This window comes from Peromyscus leucopus, chromosome 19 (genome assembly GCF_004664715.2).
Source record: "Peromyscus leucopus breed LL Stock chromosome 19, UCI_PerLeu_2.1, whole genome shotgun sequence".
Lineage (NCBI taxonomy): Eukaryota > Metazoa > Chordata > Mammalia > Rodentia > Cricetidae > Peromyscus > Peromyscus leucopus.
Genome location: NC_051079.1, coordinates 24,185,297 through 24,207,199, shown reverse-complemented (window position 1 = coordinate 24,207,199; position 21,903 = coordinate 24,185,297). Strand labels below are relative to the sequence as shown.

The 21,903-nt window shown below is 43.7% G+C and overlaps 1 protein-coding gene and 1 non-coding gene across 2 annotated transcripts in view; one reads left to right on the top strand and one right to left on the bottom strand.

Annotated features, from left to right (window-relative positions):
• Window positions 1-21,903, top strand: part of Etf1 (eukaryotic translation termination factor 1) — a 32,901-nt gene that overhangs the window by 5,327 nt on the left and 5,671 nt on the right. The window contains exons 3-7 of the mRNA XM_028886786.2: window positions 16,371-16,546; window positions 16,821-16,960; window positions 20,119-20,257; window positions 20,451-20,641; window positions 20,971-21,100. Coding sequence (XP_028742619.1) covers window positions 16,371-16,546; window positions 16,821-16,960; window positions 20,119-20,257; window positions 20,451-20,641; window positions 20,971-21,100 — 776 coding nt within the window. The remainder of the gene's footprint in view (window positions 1-16,370; window positions 16,547-16,820; window positions 16,961-20,118; window positions 20,258-20,450; window positions 20,642-20,970; window positions 21,101-21,903) is intronic.
• On the bottom strand, window positions 21,735-21,851 carry LOC114705146. The gene has a single exon (XR_003736354.1). It is a non-coding gene; the product is annotated as a small nucleolar RNA SNORA26 (small nucleolar RNA).

The following is a 21,903-nucleotide window of genomic DNA, read 5'->3' as shown; positions in this document are numbered from 1 at the left end:
ACCTCAGTCCTCAGAGTCTTTGGGGGTTAAGAAACAGTCACACTCAACTTTTACCACTGGCTTGTCTCGGGCTTGGTGGCTATCTTCATAGGCTTTCCTATAGCCACCTAAACCATTAAAGATTCAGGCTCCGAAAGAGAGAGAGCTTTTATTCATCCCTTTGTTGTGTGTGCCATGCCCCCATCTGAAATTTAAAAAAAGAGAGAGAGAGAGAAAAGAATCAGAATATTTTCCATTCAGGGGAGAGATGATTGTAAAACAAATTGCAGAGACTTGTGTGACATATAACAGGTTATATATATTTAACTGTGAATAGAAATCTTGGATTGTGCTGGGCTGTGGTAGTACATGCCTTTAATCCCAGAACTTGGTAGGCAGAGGCAGACAGATCTCTGTGAGTTCAAGGACAGCCAGGGCTGTTAACACAGAGAAACTGTCTTAAAAAACGGGGGGAGGGGATATATCTTAGATTGTTAGTGGTGATGTTCGGCATAATAGGTCAAAATGTCTAGCACTGTATGCTGTATAGCCTAAGTTCTCCTCCAGCTGGTTATCCACTTGCCTCGGCCTTTGGAGTGCTGGGATTTTAAGCATGTGCCATTCTTCCTGAATGCATAGGTTAGTGCTTTCCTGTTATATACGCAAACATTGATCCTTTAGAAATAGCTTAGAGGAGCTAGGTCTAGTGGCACTGGACTAATTTTAGCTACCTGTGAAGCTGAGGCAGGAAGTTACATGTTCAAAGTCTGCCTGGGTAACTAAATGACATCCTGACTCAAAATAAAATGTAAAAAGTAGTCTTGTGATATCATTCATCATAGGGTACTTGCCTAACATGTTCAGGGTGAGCCTAACTGTCTCAAAAAATAAGAGAGTAATTGAGAAAGACCATTGTTAACCTCTGGCCTCTACATGCACCTGCACATAGAAAAAAGTGGTCAGAGAGAGGAAGGGGAGTGATTAGCGCATCCATAATAGGATGTGGTAGTCTTCCTCAGGTACCTCTCCAAGTGTCTTAATTCAGAACTGTAGTATTCTGCACAAAGTACTATGTACTATGGATCTAATGAACAATCACTTTGAGTGTCAAGTCTTGACACACACATTGTGGTAGGAGATACTCTTCCAGGGAAGGGAGAGTCTCTAGACCCACTCTTCAGAAAGCAAGCGTGCAGTGTTAGAATGCATTTACTGCAGTGTGTAGTAAGGTTTTTCCTGTCCTTCCTGCCACACTACCTAGACCAGTTGGACTCTTACAGGAGGACTCTTTTTCTTTGAACATAGGGCTTGAGAGAGTACTTGCATACCAGTTCTGGTAAGATACTTGCTTGTGAGAAAACTAAAATTATTAGCTTTGTAGCAGGGTTTTTAATGGTCTTAGAGTGCTTAAAGAGTGGGAAGGAACTTTTTGCCTGCCCATTATCAGGTCTGTCTGTCCAGTAGATCGTCTCCAGCAGAGATTCTGAGTCCAGCCTATTCTCCAGGAATCTCAGAATAGAATCTTCTCCTAGGATACATTCTGTAGGTGTCTTCTCATTCTTTAGCAGCCTGCTATCTTAAGAGGGAGTAAAGGGGGGGTAGGAAGGTTCAAAGCTTTTTTTCCATTAGGTTAGAAATTATGTGGCTTCCCACTCAGGCACTGAGAGCTCAGTGAGACTGCCTCTAATAGCAGGCTTTATCATCGCCATTTGACATACTTTGGACCCTTGGCTACTACCTTGTTACAGCCCTTCCTACTAGGTTCAAAGGACCTGGCATTTTTGGGTTCCTGGCAACTCTTTCTAGTCGTGTTGATAACCTGATAACCTGAGGCCATTGGCCTGACTTATACTTGGTGTTTTGAGAAAGGGTTTTGCTCCAGAGTAGTCTTGAACTCTCAAAATCCTCCTGCCTCCGCCTCCCAGGTGCAGGAGTATAAGTGTCTAACATTGATCCTTTAATGCTTTCTTGATGGTTTTTCTTTGTTGTTGTTTGGTTTTGGTTTTTCAGACAGGGTTTCCTCTGTGTATCCCTGACTGTCCTGGAACTCACCCTGTAGACCAGGCTGGCCTCAATCTCAGAGATCTGCCTGCCTCTGCCTCCTGCGTGCTGGGATTAACTTTGCTTTCATGTCTGGTGTCTTGAGTTGGCGGAAGGAGAGTTCCCCTTATTTGTGTTGTCTAGGCCAGGCTAGTGTGTGTCTACCTCCTCCCACCCCCCCCCAACAGGGTGTCTCTGTGTAGCCCTGGCTGCCCTGGAACTCACTCTGTAGACCAGGCTGGCCTCAAACTCAGAGATCTGCCTGCCTCTGCCTCTGCCTCCCGAGTGCTGCGATTAAAGGGTGCGCCAGGCTGACTAGGCTGGTTAAGCTTGTGAGTTAAGGGGTCTTCCACTTCAGCCTCCTGAGTGGCTGGGCCTGCACCCATGTTCCTGGCCAGGACTGTGGTTTACTGTCACCACATTGTCACTGATCTTCTGAAACAGCCTTTGGGGGATGACCCTTGTTAAAGGTTTTGTCTTTTTCCTACTGTATATTTTAGTTTGTTTTTGTGGTACTGCTTGGGGATCAGCTCCAGGACCCAGCCCATGCTGCACAAGTATTTCTGCCACTGACCTACCCTAGCTCCATTCCACCAGGTCTGTGACCTTCAAGTTACAATTTTCTCTGCACATCAAAAATTAAATCCACAAATGCATTTTGACTGTTAACCAGTCAAGTGACAAGTTTATCAAACCATCTGTTGTGACGTAGACAGATATTTAAGAAAAATGTACGTAATAAAATGAGAAGGTGGGGGCTCGTGTGATGGCTCAATAAAGATGCTGCTAAACATCAGAACCTAAATTCTATTCTGGAAACCTACAGATTGTCCTCTGACCTCCACATAAGTGTTATGGCCATGGGCCACACTTGTGCGTGTGTGCGTGCGTACACAAATACATGTAATCAAAGTTGTGTTTTGTTTTGGGGTTTGGTTTGGTTTGGTTTGGTTTGTTTGATTTTAGTGTTTTGGAGACAGGGTTTCTCTGTATAGTCCTAACTGTCCTGGAACTCGATGTAGACCAGGCTGGTCTCAAACTCAGAGATCCACCTATCTCCTGAGGGCTGGGATTAAAGGGGTGTGCCGTTACCACCTGGGTAAGTTTCTTTTTAAAAAATGAGAACATGGTCTGCTAGTCATCCCTGGAATGGTAACACAGCCATTTTCAGCCCCAAGTTAAGTACAGACTAACATAGTTAGAGGAGTTAGTATAGGCGGTGATCTTTATTTTGCTTTTTGAGACAAGATATCATTCTGTAGCCCAGGCCAGCCCAGAGTTCACAGGAATCCTTGTGCCTTAACCTTCCAAGTTCTGTGATTTCAGGCAGTAGTCACCAAGCCCAACTTACAGTCTTTGCTTTTTGTTTTGTTTTGTTTTTTGAGACAGGGTTTCTCTGTGTAGCTTTGGTGTCTTGGATCTCGCTCTCTAGAACAGGCTGGCTTCAAACTCACAGAGATCCGCCTGGCTCTGCCTCCCGAGTGCTGGGATTAAAGGCGTGAGCCACCATTGCCACCTGGCCTCCAATTTATAGTCTTAAATGACATATTGGATGCTATCCAAAAAGAAGTAGGTTAACCACTTGAACAAAAATTAGAAAGTATCTTAGTAAGGTAGGTGTTTAAAAACAATGTTACTTTGCAGGGCTGGAGAAATAAATGGCTCAGCAATTAGAAGCTGGGTTTTTCTTTTTGTTTCCTTTTTTTAAGGATTGTTACTTTGCAAGCCTAGTAATAAAGTAGCCAAGCCCACATTTGTGATCCCAGTAGTGGGGAGGCTGATGCTGGAGGAACACAAGTTCAAGGCCAACCTGAGCAATGAGACCTTTTCTCAAAAGAGAAAGAAAAGATTACTTTGTGTTTGCCTCGTATGTGCCAGGCACAGCAGAAAAGTTGGTTTGGGCATTCTTGTTGTATTGTGTGGCTGGAGACTCTGGCGGTAGACTAAAGCTATGACTGCAGTTTTACGATTGTCATGGTGATGTTTCATTGTTTGGAGATAAGATCTCTGAAACTGGCCCTCCTGTCTCTACTTCCCATGTATCCCATAGCTGGTGTGGTTCATTCTTGTATTGTGCTGGGGACTGAACCAGTTAGAATCTTTTGTGGTATTGGAAATTGAACCCATGACCTCTTAAATGCTAGGCAAATGCTCTTCCACTGAGCTACACATTCTTTTTTTTTTTTTTTTTTTTTTTTTTTAATAACTGCAGCTGAGGACTGAACCCAGGGCCTTGCACTTGGTAGGCAGGTGCTCTACCACTGAGCAAAATCCCCAACCCCGAGCTACACATTCTTGGGCCCTAAAATTCTACTTCTTGTTGTTTAGATTTAATTTATTTTAATTAATAAATTAATTAATATGTGTGTGCAGGTGCATGAAGAGGCCAGAGTCGGATTACCCTGGAGTTACAGGCAGTTGTGAGCTGCCTGGTGTGGGCTTGAGGGATTAAACTCAGGTCCTCTGGAAGAGCAGCAAGTGCTCTTATTCCAGCCTCAACAGAACATTGGTGATGAGGGAAACAAGTGTGTGACAAAAAGACAATTATTCATGGGAGAGTTGTGGCTTTTGCTTTATTTCAAAATACTTCCACACTGGTCAAGCAAGGGGGAATTTTTTTTTTTTTTTCCCATTTATAGCTTCCTGGACAGAGCACTGATAGTGAGATCCTAACTCTGGTTGAGATTGATATCTCCGTGTAGTACATTGTTTTGACAAAACTAGAGAAAATTTCCAGCTTCTACTGCTTCCTGGTGGAATATTCCAATAGATAATGTTGGGATGTTCTTTTAGTGAGGGTGGCTATTACCAAGTGTGTTCTTGTTTTAGAGGATTGAGTAGTCTGCTTTTGGTGATAAAATGCTAAGATGATCTTTGTAAACTACTGGAAAATGGCTGGTACATTTAAATTATTCTATACTTGAAAACATAGGTTGTATGCATGCGTCTGCAGGCACACACATGCCTGCCTGTCAGGATTACTTGTGGGAGTCAATTCTTTCCTTCCACCAGGTGGGCTCTAGGGATTGATCTCAGGTCATTAGACTTGACAGAAAATGACTTTAACACCCAAGCAATCTTGTAGCCCCCCCCCCTTTTGTAGACAAGGTCTCAAAGTAGGCCCTATACAGCTGATCTTTCTGCCACCACACCCTGTTATGTGATGCTAGAGATCAAACCCAGGGCCTCACGTATGCTGGCTGGTCAAGCATACTACCAACCTAGTTACATTCCCAGCCCTACGTTAATGCTCTAGCTGTGTTTATCTGACCAGGGTCTGTCCCCGCCTTACCTGCAGCATAGATAGTGGCGTTAAAGTGAGATGAAAATCAAATGAGGAAACTAGGATGGGGGGGCGGCGCATTGAGACAGGGTTTCTCTGTGTAGCTTTGGCACCTTTCCTGGAACTCACTTTAGCCCAGGCTGGCTTAGAACTCACAAATATCCACCTAGCTCTGCCTCCCGAGTGCTGGGATTAAAGGTGTGCGCCGCCGCCGCCGCCGCCGCCGCCGCCGCCGCTGCTGCCCAGCTGAAACTGTAGGATTTATTATGGTAAAATAATATGCTAACTTGAGCATTTTTTAATGATTTGTTTGTTTTTATTTTATGTGACTTGGTATTTTTCCTGAATGTGTGTCTGTGTGGGGGTGTTGGATCCCCTGGAGTTGGAGACAGTTGTTAGCTGCCATGTGACTGTTGGGACTTGAACCTGGGTCCTCTGGAAGAGCAGCCACTTAACCACTAAGCCTTTCCAGCCCTCTTTTGTTTTTCAAGATAAGGTTTCTCAGTCCTCCTTTAATCCTAGCCCTTGAGAGATAGAGGCAGGTGAATCTCTGAGTTTGAGGCCAGCCTGGAACTTGCTGTGTAGACAGACCATGCTGGCTTTAAGTTCAAAGAGATCCACCATGCCTGGCAGGTTGAGCTTTCTAGTGAGGGGAAAGCTGAGAGACAATTAGTTATTTTAAGATAGCATGTGTTCCTCTCTAAGGAGTGACTTTATTAAGACTAGATCTCACTATGTTGCCCAGACTGGCCTCAAAAGCATTATTCTCCCACCTAAGTGCTCCAAGGAGTTACAGATGTAGATCATCATATCCACCTTGGAGTAGAAAATGTTTAGTTGATATTTTCTATAGCTGCTTAAAATAAATATCTGATGTCTGTATTGAAACTGTATTGACACCATGTACAATGGCCTTCACCTTTAATCCTAGCACTCTTGAGGCACACAGGCAGACCTCTGAATTTGAGGCCAGCCTGGTCTATGGAGTGAGTTCCCAGAAAGGGGTATGCAGAGCCTGTCTTGAAAATCAAAAACAAACGAAAAAAGGTATATTGTGGCCCCGTAAAATGACTCAGCAGGTAAAAGTGCTCCCTGTGCATGCTTGCTCACCCGAGTTGGATCTTCCAAACCTTGTCACAGTGAGAAAACTGACTTCCAGAAGTTGGGGTTTTTGTATTTTGTTTTTACCTCCACATGTACACTGTGGCACAATAACAGATACATAAATGAGCTGGCAAGATGACTCCACCTCTGACCTCCAAACATGTACTCACATGCAGATAAATAAATGTAATTAAGATATAGTATAAAGAAGACCTGGTTTTTGTTATCAGAGACTATTGATTCCTCAAGTATTTGACCACCACTGTGTGCTGCAATGATCTCTACCCTGGAGAGCACCAACCTGTGGCAAGATAGCAGGCCTCTTTGAAGTGACTTGTACCCTGATGGAACCTACGCTGCAGATGTAGGCTATGGCCATTCCCACTTTATATGGTACGACTGTTTAATATTTTAGATGGTGTTGAATCTTGTGCCATCATCCTAGAAAAGTGGTTGTCACTTACCAAAGTCCACTCTGCCTCTGTGTGGACATAGCCAAGTTCAAATAATACTTGTGTGGTGTTTCAAGTGCTCTCCTGTTTCTGTGGGGAGGGGCCGTCAGGATGACAAAGAGCTAGAGCTCCATCTAGTCGTCATTTAGTGATTACTTACTCTGCTGTTCAGACTGTACTTAACATTATCCTACAGAATCATCCGGACCTTGTGAAGAAGTAAGCAAACCAAGATTCACAAGAATTTGTGTAATTTGTTTTGGGTCAGATAGCTTAATAACAACTAGAGGCTGAGCCCAGATGTCCATGATTCCAAACCTGTACTCAAAGTCATAAGATCACCTATTTTTCTTCTGTTGGGGAGAGGAGGGCGTGGATATGCCGTCCCACACTACAAGGTCAGAAGACAACTTTGGGTGTTGGTCTTGGGCCTCTTACAGTTTGCCACTGTGCACATCAGACTACCTGGCCGGCAAGCTTTTGGGACCCCCTGTTCTCTGCTCCCATCTTGCTGTAGGAGCACTGAGGTTACAGATCGCCCCTATATCCATCTTCTAGGGATTTGAACTTGCTCTCACACTTGCATGGCACAAACTTTAACCACAGAGCTCTCTCTCCAACCCACTTTCAAAAGTTGTTTAGTTTTGTACAGCTAGGAAAAGAAGCAAGAATTGAAGTCCTATAGTGAGTGAGTCCAATAAGGACAGTTTTGAAAAATGGTGTAAAAAATTGGAGAGGAATTGGCTGATTTCTCAGGTAGTAATCCCTAAATGTTGTTAGCTTGGCATCTTTCCCAGAAATGATTTAGGCCTAAGTTGAACTTTCTGAGATGGAGTAGATATGGTCTTAGCAGAGAGCATGATAACTTGGGTCACTAACATCCTAGGAAGCACCCAACCATTGAACATTGAGCTGAAAGAGTCTTAAAGAAGCTATGCTCAACCTCAACTTGGGCAGCATCTCTAGACTGTTCTGATCCAGTCCTGAAAGTAGTTGTAGTAAGAGTGGTGTTCTGTCTGGTCAAAGTTGGGTTATGGTGTGGTTGTTTAAGTAGGATAGCCTAGTCTGTCTGTGCTGCTAAAGTGGAATACTGCAGATGCTCTGGGCAGTGTCTAAGGAAGTGTGACTTGTTAGTTTCAGTGTCTGATAAGCACCCCCAAGATTTACTTGACTGCTACATCCTCCAGGAGGAACACCAATTTTCATATGGCAGAAAGGCCATACACATAAACGTGTCTTTGCTGTTTTGTTTTCTTTTTGAAATCTCATTGTATATGCATTTGTTATCTGTGAGTCTCCTGGTGTGTGCCCATGTGCATCTGTGGGTATGCACGTGCCACTGTGTATGTGGGGTCAGAGGACAACTTTGTGGAGTGTCCTTGTACCTGTGCACAGGTTTCTTCAGAGAAGCACTGCTGCCCCTGGGCGGGCTGACATTGTTTTGAGACAGAATATTGGATGCTTTGGTATTGTTTGCCTGAAGTTGACCAAACATATGCATTCTGTGCAAGCCAAGATTCACTGATTACCTTCAATGTTTATGTTTTATCTCCTGGTAAAGTTACCACATAAATGCTTTCCTGTCCACAGTGCTGGAGACTGAATCCTTAGGTGAGTATTGCTGCTCCTATCCTGTCCTGTTGACCTAGGTAAAGAAACTTCCCTGTCAACAGTTCTTGAGGGAGGGAGGGAGGAAAGGGAAAGCTACTGACTGACTCAGTCTTTCCTTCCTGCCTTGTGTTTGTGGCTTTAATTGGTATAGTTGTGTTTGCTCTGTGTATTTACTCGATTTACAAGTATTCCTTCCCTGTGACTCCCAGAAACTAATCCTCTGGGTAAATCATTGAAGAAAATTCTTTGATAATGGAAAGTATCCTGGTGAGCATGAGGAGGACAGAGGGCCTTGGGAGCTTGTGTTAGTCACTGTTCTATGTTGTATCTTACTTTGTATGTTTTTAAGACCTGTATATGAGTCATTGCCATACAGCATGAGTCACTGCCCCCCATTTTCAATTACATTAATTTTGGGGGTGGGGGTGGGGGTCAGAGCAGTCTGTTCTCCCCTTCTATCATGTGACTTCCAGGGGTTGAAGTGTCTTTACCTGCTGAGCCGTCTCATTGGCCTCTCACTGGCTCTTGTTGCTTTGAGACAGGATCATGCTTTGTTCCCAGCTGGCCTCAAACTTAGGGCCATACTGGCTCTGCCTCCTAAAATATGGGATTCCAGGCATGCAACCCCAGCATGCTGTATAGTAACTTCTTTTTTCTTTTTGTCCTCTTTGTCGTGTGTGTGTGTGTGTGTGTGTGTGTGTGTGTGTGTGTGTGTGTGTGTGAGAGAGAGAGAGAGAGAGACAGAGAGACAGAGAGACAGAGAGAGAGACAGAGACAGAGACATGCAGGTCAGGGGACAACATCAGGTTTGTTGGTTCCACCTTGTTGAGACAGAGTTTCTTTGTTTTGCTTCCTGTTCAAGTAGTTGGCCATTGAGCTTGTGGGAGTCCTCCTTTCCATCTTGAGATAGTGTTGTTGTTGTTGTTGATGATGATGATGATGATGATGATGATGATGTTTGTTTTTCTTTTGGCTGGGTTCTGGGGAGTCAGACTCCAGCTTGTAGGGCAAATGTCTACTTCACTAACCATCTCCCCACCCACTAACCAGGAAGCCCTGGGGATCTCCTTTCTCTGCCTCCTTAGTTCTGGGGTTTTTCAGGTATGCATTGCCACGCTTAGCTTTTTATGAGTGCTGTGGATCTGGTTTAAATCCCCATGCTTCCAGAGACCAAGCTCTTTTTGGACTGGAACGTCTCCTATTTCTTCTATTTATTTATTTATTTATTTGGTTGGTTGGTTGGTTGGTTGGTTGGTTGGGGGGCGAGGTCTTACCATGTAGCCAAGGATGTCTTGCCTTTCCAAGAGCTGAGATTACAAATGTATATTCATTGGCTTTTTTTTTTTTTCCTTTTTAATGTGTGTAGATGTTTGTCTGAGTGCCACATGAATGCCTGGTGCCCTCAGAGTCCAGAAAGGGGCATTAGACCCCCTAGAACTGGCTACCATGTAGATAGTTGGAATCAAACCCTGGGTCTTCTGGAAGAGCAGCTATTACTCTTAACTGCCAATCATCTCTCCAGTGCCCTCGCTGGCTCTTCTTAATTGGGGTCTTTTGATTTTGGAAAGGAGGTACAGTGACAGCAGAGAAGGTGGAGAAACAAAAACAAACGGTTGGAATTAGAGGAGGAGGTAAACAGAATGTATGGCACACAGCCTTAATCCTAGCACTGGGGAGCCTGGGCGGCAGGTCTGAGTTCCAGGCCCGCCAAGGAGCCAGTGAGACCTTGTCTCCGAGATGAGGAGGTATGTGGTGAGAGTCAGACTAGTCTGTAGCTTGGCCTGTATGGCTAGCAGCTTCTCAAGTGAGAACTTCTTCTAGGGTCTGAAGATCTGACTCTGGGCCCTTTCATCACTGAGCTGCTACGTCCCCCTGATGCACATTTTATTTCTCAGTCTCCTTCTTTTTTTGTTTTTTCAAGACGGGGTTTCCCTGTCCTTTGAGCCCATCCTGGATCTCACTCTGTAGACCAGGCTGGTCTCAAACTCACAGAGATCTGCCTGTCTCTGCCTCCCAAGTGCTGAGATTAAAGGTGTGCACCACCATGCTAGGCACTCATTTTCCTTTTAAGAGGTATTTGCTGTGTGTGTGTGTACATATGAAGTACTCAACTTCCTTGATCTGTTCTGTGTTTATACAAACTGGTCTGACAGCTTTGGCTTGCCTGTGGAGTAAATGAAGGTATCTGCTCCGAAACTTTCCTGGCAGAGGCCTTTAATCTGCTAGTGTTCAAGCTAACATAAAAATTATCAGGCAACTTTAGCAGCCTGAACTATTCCTTCCTCAGCCTTGGAGTACTGGGATACAGGCATGCAGCACCCCACAGGCCATGTTTTCAAAATTTAGATTTCAGCCTTTTCTAGTCAAGTGTCTTAGAGAGGTGAGTTCAGAAATTTGTTTCCCCTGTAGCATAGGGAGAGTTATACATGGAAACTGGTGAAAGGTAGTTTTGTCCCTAAATTGTAGGGGTTGGGTAGGAGATGGACACAATGTGTCTTTGGGTAAGAGCACCAGAGAAGGCTTCAGGCATCCTGCTCTGTTGCTTTGTCCTTATTCCCTGAGACAGGGTCCCAGTAGCCAGTCTACCTCCAGCCCCAGGGTTAACAAGCACATGTTTTTTATGTAGATTCTGGGGTCTGAACTCATGTCCTCATCCAAGCTCAGACCTATAGAGCCATCTCTTCAGAGCAGTCTTAAGCTTTAAGGTAGTATGTTTCACATTTAGCAACTTGGTAGAAATGTACCCCACCCCCACCCCACCACCCCTGCCTAAAAAAAAAAAAAAAACTGGCAAGCTATGCCTCTGGATTTGTTTGTTTGTCGGTTTTGGTTTTAATGCTGGTTTAATGGAGTGCACCAGCATGCCCTGCTCTACTTCTGACCCTTTTAAACAGTGGCTTCCAGGAACAAGATCACATCCTATCCCTAACTAACTGCATTCACTGCCCTGTCTTCTCTGGAATGTTAGCTAGGTGGGGGTGCAAGGTTGCCCTGCTGTTCTCAGAGCAGAATTGCTTAATGAACGTTTATCATCTTAACCTAGCTTTGTGGAAAGTAGATGATAACAGCTTATCTCAAGGTCCTCACTTTGTACTGCACATCATTTTCTGGCTTTGAGGTATTGTGAGTTTACCCAATTTGTCCCGATATTCTCTTTGGTTAACTTCAGATTGTACAGTCCTTTGGGTTTGGGTTCCTGCGCCATCATCTCTGCTCTTCTCAGAGCCCCTCCTCACTCGACTCCTTTGTCAAGTCCATCTCTTAGGAAACTACTCTGTAAACTAGTGTGTTCACTTAGAACTGGGCCCTTTGAGAGAATTCCTATGGCCTCTAAAGATTCTGGGAGCCTCTAAAGTGACCGTATATGTGTCCTTGAAAATTGTTCATCAGAAAAAACCTCACAGAAAGTAGCTTATATTTAAACTGACTTGTCTTGGGGCTGGAGAGGTAGCTCAGCAGTTAAGAGCCCTGATTTCTCTTGGAGAGAGCGAGCCTAGGTTCCAGGGCATTCACTGCCCTCTTCTGGTCTCTGAGGGCACCAGGCATGCAGTGGTGCAGACAGGCTTGTGTACAGACAAAACACCATATACTTACAAATAAATAGCTTGGTTTGGTTGTTTGGTTTGGTTTGGGGGATGGTTCTAAACAGATTTCTCGGTGTGTTCTGTGTGTAACCTTGGCTATCCTGGAACTCATACTATAGACCAGGCTGGCCTCTCCCTCCTGAGTATTGGGATTAAAGGTGTGCACTACCATGCCCTGCTTGCCTTCTCTCTCTCTCTCTCTCTCTCTCTCTCTCTCTCTCTCTCTCTCTCTCTCTCTGTCTCTCTCTCTCTGTTTTTGGTTAACTTTACCTCTCTAGGGCCAGCATGATAGCACCACAGGTAAAGGCATCTGAAGCGCAAAAACATAGCAACCTGAGTTTGAGTTCTAAAACGCATATAAAAGTGGAAGGAGAAAACTGACTCTACAGAGTACACACACGTACACACACTGTCTTTAAAACAAACAGAAAAGCACTGGCTTGGGCTCCGGTGAACATGCACGGGCTCAGTAGCAGGAGTAAGGTTCATATTGTTCTCAGTTTATTTGATACCACCCACTCCTGTGACACTAATAATTACTTGATTTTATAGCCTTAAAAGGGGCGATATTCTGTTAATTTTTTTTTTACGTGTATGGTATGTGTTTGTGTGTCTGTTTTATGACTTAAGTTAAATTTCTATTACTGTGATAAAACACCACCAAAGCAACTTAAAAAAGAAAGAGTTTCTTTGGGCTTATTGTTCCAAAAGGTTGAGTTCATCATGGAGTGGAATCAGCTGAGAGTTCACATCTCCAACCATAAGCAAGAAGCAGAACAAACTGGAAATAGCAGCCAGTCTTGAAAACCTCAAAGCCTGCCCCCAGTGACATATTTCTTCCAGCAAGGTCACACCTCCTAACAGTGTCACCAACCGGAGCATTCAAATGCCTGAGACTTGGTGGACATCTCATCACTATTTCTTACTTCTCTCCTGCTGACCTGCTTCCTTTTCCTAGCTGGTCCACTTGTACATGTGTGCATGCATGGGTGTATTGGTCTATCCTTCGGTCCCAGTGCGTTTTGTTATGGTGATTTGTAGGAACACATGCACCAAGGATGACTTTGAATTTCTGATCCCCCTGCCTTCAGCTGTGCTGGAGATGGAACCCAGGGTCTCATGCATGCTCAGCCAGCGCTCCACTAAGTGAGCTCTATCCTGGCCCTAACTGATTTTCTAGTTTAAAATGCAGTTTACATACCATACAATATGCCCCCTTTAAAGTTATAACTCAGATTTGTGTCCTAGTTGTCCATTGCTGTGATAATACACCCTGACAAAAAGCAGCTTAGGGGACTGGAGAGGTGGCTCAGCGGTTAAGAGCACTGACTGCTCTTCCAGAGGTCCTGAGTTCAACTCCCAGCAACCACATGGTGGCTCACAACCATCTGTAACGAGATCTGGTGCCCTCTTCTGGCCTGCAGACATACATGCTGTATACATAATAAATGAATAAATAAATCTTAAAAAAAAAAAAAAAAAAGCAGCTTAGGGAGTAAGAGTTTACTTGAGCAGCAGTTCCAGGCTGTGAGCCATCATTTTGGGAAAGTTTTGCAGGAATTTCTTGGGCAGCTAGTCATGTCTGCAGTCAAGAACAGAAGAAGTGCATGCATGCTTACAACTACTTTCCTACATTTTTTCATAGTCAGAGTCCTCTGCATCCCATAATATCTACTTATCTATAGATTGTTTCCTGAATGAATATTTCATGTAAGTAGAACTAGCTAGACAACATGTGGTCATTTATGACTGATTTTATTTGCTATAATTTAAATCCGTATGTGTATCAGTCTTTCTTGAAATTTTTCTTTTTTTCTTTTTTTTTGTTTTTTGTTTTTTCGAGACAGGGTTTCTCTGTGTAGCTTTGCGCCTTTCCTGGATCTTGCTCTGTAGACCAGGCTGGCCTCGAACTCACAGAGATCCGCTTGCCTCTGCCTCCCGAGTGCTTTGAAATTTATTTTTATCTTAATTGTGTATGTGGGTGTCTGCATGCAGTAGCATGCCTATGCGGTAAAAGGATGGCCTAAGGTTGTGGGGCTCTCTCCTTACACCATGTAAGTCCCACAAGTCAAACTCAGGCCTTGACCCACTGACCCCTTCTTCCTCCTGGAATCATCCCATTTTACCCCTGTGACAGTACTTTGAGTTTTTGTTTTTCTGTATCCTATGGTGGCCGGGGGGAGGGGGGGGTTCGTTCACTTGTGCATGTGGAGACCAGAGGCCAACATTGGATGTCTTATCACTCAAGGTTTTACATGTATGAGTGTTTACGAATGTATGTTAGTGAATCGTGTGGTTGCAGACTCTGACCCACAGAGGTCAGAATAGGGCATCAGATCCTCCTTGAACTGGAGTTACAGACAGTTGGGAGCTGACATGCGGCTGCTGAGAACCGAACCAGCCTGGGTCCTCTTCAAGAGTCATTTCTCCAGCCCCATGTTATCTAACAAAGCTTTTCCCGGGGAGATGCAACACACACAGCTTTACTTACCCCAGATAGGGAGCCCATGACAGACCAAAGTGCCTTTCTGTGGTCTTTACAAAAAATGTCTATTCAAGCCCTTTGCCCAGTTTTGTTTTGTTTAGTTTTTGTATTGGTGACTGAACCTAAAGCCTTATGCTTGCTTGGTAAACACTCTGCCACTGACCTATGTCCTTTGCTGGCTCTTGTTGACGTTGTTTGTTTGTGTAAGACTTGTTTTGAGACAAGGTGGCCCCTACTCAGATCTTCTGCCTGCACACGCCCATATGCCCAGTCTTTGCTGATTTTTAATTTGGGTTGTCTTTTTGTTGTTGAGTGTTGGGAGTTGTTTACGTGTTCTACATAGTCTTCACAGAACTCGTAGCATGTGATTTTCACGCATTGTCTTCTATCTTATGTGTTATCTTGTGTATGTTACACACATGGATGCACCTGTGTGGAAACCAGAGGCTGGCATCTGGTAGTTTCCTTATCCCTCTCCACTTGGGTTTTGAGATGATCTCCACTTGAACCTGTGAATCTAGGGGTCCTCCTATTTCTGCTTCCCTAGTGCTGAGATTACAGGCATGCAGCAGATTCCTTTCCCTCCTGAGGCTTCTCTCTAGCGTCAGTCATCTCAACCAACTTTATGTGGATGTCATTAAATAAAGATGAGTATGTTCATGTTGTAAACCAGCCTTCAGAACGCTTTTCAACTTACAAAACTGGTTGTTATTATTGCTGCTGACATGCCCTGTCCTCTTTGGTGCTAGAGTTTGAACCTGTGACCTCATGCATGCTAGACAAAAACAGAACTAGAAATACTGGAACCAGGTGTTTAGCCACTGCTGATGGTTTTGAAAGAACTGGTTAAAGGTGGTATTCTCCTGGGTTGTCCTTAGCCTCATCTTTTGGTTCTAGATATTTGAATTTGTTTGGATACTTAATCAGGCTCTTGGTGCATTACTCTTTTAAAAATATTTAATGTGTGTGTTTGCATTGTGTGTGGTAGACTTTATTGGAGCTGGTGTTACTAGGCGTGTTCAGAACTCACCTGACTTGTTGAAGGGTTCTGGGACCCCCAACTCCAGGCTCTTTGGATTGTGAAACAGGTGCTTTTAGTTACCCAGCCATCTCTAGCCCCCGTATGACACTTGCAAAAGTTTTTAGTCAAATCACTGTAATCCAAACACATTCTTGGTGGCATATCCCTTTAATCCCAGCACTCTGGGAGAGAGACAGGAGTATCTGTGTAGTCTACATAGCTCCTGAACTATAGAGAGTCTCTCTCTCTCTCTCTCTATATATATATATATATATATAGAGAGAGAGAGAGAGAGAGAGAGTATATATATTCTTGAGTTATAAATTGTTTCATAACTGGGATATTTATGAATTGCATTACTCTCCTATCAAGAAAGCATTGGGTGTGCTGAATTAATTAGTATTTGAGGATTTTCGTGGAATTTAAGGAGAAAAGGATGGTATTAAGTGGAATATTTGTCTGGACTTTGGAAAACTTGTTGCATTGTCCTGGCATAGCTTCTCCCACTGAAGAGCCACCAGAATGATTCCAGCTTGTTGGTCCTGCATAGCAACCTCCTCTCTTCATCCTTAGAATGAAGTCTTTCCCTTTGAGTGCTTTCATTACGTGGCTAATCTCAGTACTGAAGTCATTGAGCACCTACTATCTGCTGGCTCTCGTTAGGCTTCCTTTGGAAAATGCTCCTGGGTAGTTTCTTACTGCCTTCTGGTACTCTTCAGACAGTGTGTTTTTATGATTTCTGGAACGTCTCACAGGAGCTCAGTTTACTGATGGTAAACATGAATTTAAACTGGTGTGTTTCTCTCTCCAGCAATGGCACGAGCATGATATCGCTGATCATTCCTCCTAAAGACCAGATTTCACGAGTGGCAAAAATGTTAGCAGATGAGTTTGGAACTGCATCTAACATTAAGTCACGAGTAAACCGCCTTTCAGTCCTGGGAGCCATCACATCTGTACAACAGAGACTCAAACTTTATAACAAAGGTAACCATTTCCCTCTCTGTCCACCCTGCTCCCGCCACAGTGCTTTCTTCCTGGGTCTTCAGCCAGCTGGCATCATTGGTCTTTAGCTTTTTGTTTTATTGAGCACTAAGTAGTGTTTGCTGTGCTTAAGGAGTGAATCCTACTAAAACATCTCTGAGGAAGTTTTGCAAGTGGGGTGAGAATTTTGCCTATGAGTCTTAAGGGTTTTTCTGTTTTATGTAAATTGTGGCTATGGGAACAATTAAAGTAGAGAAATTGTTTATGTTCTTTGCAGTACCTCCAAATGGTCTGGTTGTTTACTGTGGAACAATTGTAACAGAAGAAGGAAAGGAAAAGAAAGTCAACATTGACTTTGAACCTTTTAAACCAATTAATACATCATTGTATTTGTGTGACAACAAGTTTCATACAGAGGTAAGATGAGCACAGAGCATTGCCAGCTAAAGAAGCCCCGAGCCCATGAGCAGCTACCCTTCTTCCCTCAGCTTCCCCAGCCCCAGGCCCCCACTAATCTACCGTCTGTTAATAGAGTGGAAGGAATCCTATAGTCTAGCCTTTTCCTTTATCCTTTTTCAAGACTGTGTGCTAGCCTCGTTCTCTATTTTACCACTTCCTCATTGAGTACTCCGTGGTATTAGATAAGCCACATTATTTATGTGTTTATAAATTGATATCTTTGGGTTGTTTTTCACTGTCTGGCTTTCATGAATGATGTCACTATAAACATTCATGCACAGGGATTTGTTCGTAACCATTTGCTTTTATTTTTGTAGATTATATATGTAGAAATAGAATTGGTAGCTCAGATAGTAGTCATAGTTAATCCTTTGAGAAGTCACTTTTCTAAACCATAGGCAACTGTAACCTTTTACATAGGTTTGTTTTTTTTTCCCCCTTCATTCTTTTGTGTGGGGGTCGGGGGTGCTGGTGGTGGAGGAGGACAAGATCCATGTTGCTGAGGCTAGTTTTAAATTCCTGGTCCTCCTGCCTCCACCAGCTGGGCACTTCATTTGGGCATCCTCCATCACAGCTGTTTTCAAAATAATGTATGTTATTATGATACTACTCATTAGGATGTTTGGGGAAAGTGCTAATTTGGATTTGGAGAACTAATTAGAGGCAGGTGATTGGCTATATGATGCTTGCCTATATTCTTGCACCTTAGTGCTAAGCTCACAAATAGTTGAAAAATAAGCAAATAAAATGCATTTAATGGCAGGGTTTTTGGCTTTTGTTTGTTTTGTTTTTTGTTTTCTCTCTTTTCCTGTTCTTATGAAACCTGAGTGACAGAGCTGTGATGAACATTAATAGTGGAAAAGAAACCTCATTAGACTGACCTAAATCAGTCAGCAGGAAGCAATCAGGAATTCACAGCTGGCACCTCCTTTAGTCCCTTGCCTCTCATCAACCTAGAGAAAACCCTCTGCGGTGGATTAGAGCTGACACTTTGTCCACAGTGTACAGTGGGTGACTTCTGCTAACTTTGACAGGAAGTCCAATCCCAGTTGAAGCTTGGTTGACTGTATGGTGATCTAGCTTAGCTTCCTCTTAGCCTCCAGTGTCCTGGCAAAGGCCTCTTGAGACTGTTAGCCATTCTGGCTGATGGATTTGCTTATATCAACTTTGATGAAAGCAGACTTTGGATCTTTCTGATTTAAAAGTACCCAGTAGTTGTATTGTCTGGCTATTTAGCTCAGTTATTACATTAGCATAATTGATTTTTACTTTTCTTCCAATAATTACAATGACTAGTAGAGCTAAGGGTGAAGATTCTAATACCCCAAGCACCCAGCATTCCCCCATACCTAGTTTTTTACATGGATCCAAACTAAGGTCCTTATGCATAGCAAGCACCTACCAAGCCACTTCCTCCATCCCTTTTGGAGTTTACTTTGTTGAGACAGGCTGTTCTCAAAATCATTGTATAACCAAGGGTGACCTTGAACTTCTGATCCTTCTGACTCTACCTGAGTGCTTGGGATTACCAGGGAATCCCACCACACCTGATTTTCTTGTTTTAAGACGGGGTCTTGCTGTCTGGCCTAGGCTAGCCTTTTGGACTCAGTTCCCAATGCCTCTGCATTATAGGCATGTCACCACACCAAACCTAATCCTGTTTCATTTGTCTAAAGATGGATTGCTGATTGAGTAGCTTGCGTTCTAGACCTTTTTATAAAGAAGGTTTCTTATTCTTTAATTAAAATAGAATAAATTATTTCTCAGTTCTAAAGAGATCAGAATCTGGCAATTAATGATGTTCAAGGCTATATAAGTCTCAGTCCATCACAGAAAATATGTCTCTGTGGGCCCCAGGGCTTCTTACATACCTCTCAGGAGAGGCAGAGGTACAGAAACAGTATGTAACTCAGTAGTTCTCCTGTAAAACTCTAATCCCGGGGCTGGAGAGATGGCTTATCAGTTAATAGCACTGACTGCTCTTCCAGAAGACCCACATGGCAGCTCACACCTATCTGTTAATTCCTGTTCTGGGGGATCTGACACCCTCACATAGACATACATGCAAAAAAAAAATCAATGCACATTAAAAAAGCAAAAACAAAAAGCCTCTAATCCCAGCACTCAGGAGGCAGAGGCACTCTGAGTTTGTAGCCTGGGCTATATAGAGAAACCCTGTTGGAGGTGGGTACTCTTTAAAATTGAGAGAAACATTCCAAAACTCAAGTCTTTTCAGACGCGTCTGTTTTCCTTTACTTGTTACTATAGAATTGATTTACAAAATTCTTTTGCTGTGCAAGTGCTGTCTAGTAATGCTGAGATCATTGATAGTTAACAGAAGTGAAGTTGGCTGGGAGTGACCAGCTCAGAGTGCAGGAGGCTCCCTGGGTGCATGCACTTCAGAGCACTACTCTAGAAAACTAGGAACCAAATTTGAAATTCATCTTTAATTTGGACCTTACAGTCTATATACCATCTATCTAAATAAAACGATGGAAAGGAAAATGAAGGGACTACAATTTTCTACTGACATTTTGTTTGATGGGTTGGTAGATGGTCTCTCACTGTGCAGCTCAGGTTGGCTTTGAACTTGAAATCCTCTTGTGTCTGCCTCTCTGGTGCTAGAGTTGCACTGTGTCCACCTTAAGTTTGTGTTGTGTGCATTGGGGGAGGCAGAAGGGGACAGACACTGTGGCTTGCTTGTGGAGGTCAGGACAACTTGGTTGACTCTGTCCCTCCACATTGGTTTGGGGACCAGGTGTAGTCACCCGGCACCTTTACTTGCTGAGCCATCTTGCCTGCCCGAGTTGAGATTTGGAGATATTTTGTTTCTTCTTGGTTTCGCTGTGGTAAAATCCAGATAAATCACCTTAGCTGCTTTTAGTTGTGCAGGTCAGTGTGTACCGTCACTGTCTTGTTTCCAGAACTAACTGTAACTGTAAAAATAAATACTTCCCCTTCTTCCCTGCAGAGTGGAAAACACCATTCTACATTAGCGTTCCATTACAGCTGAGGTCTCTCAATGACCCCCTTCCCTCCACAGTGTGTCACTGTGAATGTACCCCCGCCTTGGCAGCCCCTGGAGTTGATCATGCAGTGTTGTGTTTGTTTTTTAGGCTCTTACAGCACTGCTTTCAGATGACAGCAAGTTTGGTTTTATTGTAATAGACGGCAGTGGTGCTCTTTTTGGCACGCTCCAAGGAAACACCAGAGAAGTCCTGCACAAATTCACTGTGGATCTCCCAAAGAAACACGGTATATGGGAGGGCTGCTTGAGTTCTTTTACTTACGTCCAACAGTGCTCATTAAGCATCAGTTTGTGCTAAACAGTTAACGGAGGTGGTGGTTTTTCTGTGTTTAGCTTGACTGGTTGTTTTGTTTTTACTTCATGGCATGTTGTACTCTTTTAATAGTTACCCCTGTCTTTCCCACCACTTTTGTGTCGAAGGCAGAGGAGGTCAATCAGCCTTGCGTTTTGCCCGTTTAAGAATGGAAAAGCGACATAACTATGTTCGGAAAGTAGCAGAGACTGCTGTGCAGCTGTTTATTTCTGGAGACAAAGTGAATGTGGCTGGTCTGGTTTTAGCTGGATCAGCTGACTTTAAAACTGAACTAAGTCAATCTGACATGTTTGATCAGGTAAGAGATAAGGAACTGCCATTTCGGGAGTCTAGTGTGGGATACATTCATCCTCAGCATATTATGCATGTGTTTGCATTGGTAGCCATAAATTCCCTAGGTTAAAAAAAAATCTCTGGGTAGAGAGATGGCTCGGTGGTTAAAGGTGCACACAGCTAATGCAGAGGACTTAAATTTGGTCCAGCACCCACATCAGATGGCTCACAAATACCTATAACTCCAGCTCCTGGGGGATCCAGTAACATTTTGTCTTTGTGTTTTATGAGAAAGAGAGTGGGATTTTAGTAAGGTATTTGAGATCCTAATGTTTTTGTTTCTGTTTGTGCCAGAGGTTGCAATCAAAAGTTTTAAAATTAGTTGATATATCCTATGGTGGTGAAAATGGATTCAACCAAGCCATTGAATTATCTACTGAAGTTCTCTCCAACGTGAAGTTCATCCAAGAGAAGAAATTAATAGGTATCACTGAAATGCTACTATTTTGCTTGTTCTGTGAAATGTTTTTGGTGTATGTCTGAAGTAAGACACTGAAAAGGCATAAAAGAAAGGCCTAGAGGTAGTAGTCCATACTAGTAATCCCCACACTAGGGTGGCTGAAGTTATATCAGGAGTTCAAAGTCATCCTTGGCCATAAAAGTTTTTAGGCCAGCCTGAGTTATATGAGACTCCGTCTCAAACAAAACTAAAGTAAAAGAGAGTAAAGGAATGGAAAACAACATTTTCACTGAGGGAAAGAAAGTGTCAGCTGGCCGTAGGTGGCACGTGCCTGTGTGATCCCGGCACTCAGGAAGCTGAGGGAGTGGTGTTGCGGCAAGTTCCAGCCAGCCTGATCTCTCAGGGGGACCCTGGGGTGAGGGTGGGGCCCGTGGGGAAGTGGCTCAGTAGATAGAGTGCTCTAAAGCATTCACAAGGCCCTCCGGTTGGTCCACAGCTCCAGTATGGTATACTGGTCGGGGAGCCTGTAATCCCAGCACTCTGGGTGCTAGAGGCAGGGAGATCAGAAGTTCAAGGTCATCCTTAACTATATAACAAACGGGAAGTCAGCCTGGGCTGCAGAAAACAAAAACCTGCATGGAATCTTTTTTCTCCCCCCAGCTGTAACTAGACAGGATCCAAAGGGGAGGCTTCCAGTCTCTCCCTGGATCTTACGGAGTTCCTTTATCCTGCTGTGTTAGCCTCTTAAAGTACAGCACCAACCTTAAAAGGAAGACTTGGGAGGACCTAGGAGCTCAACAGAGATGGTCCAGGAACCCTTGGTCTCC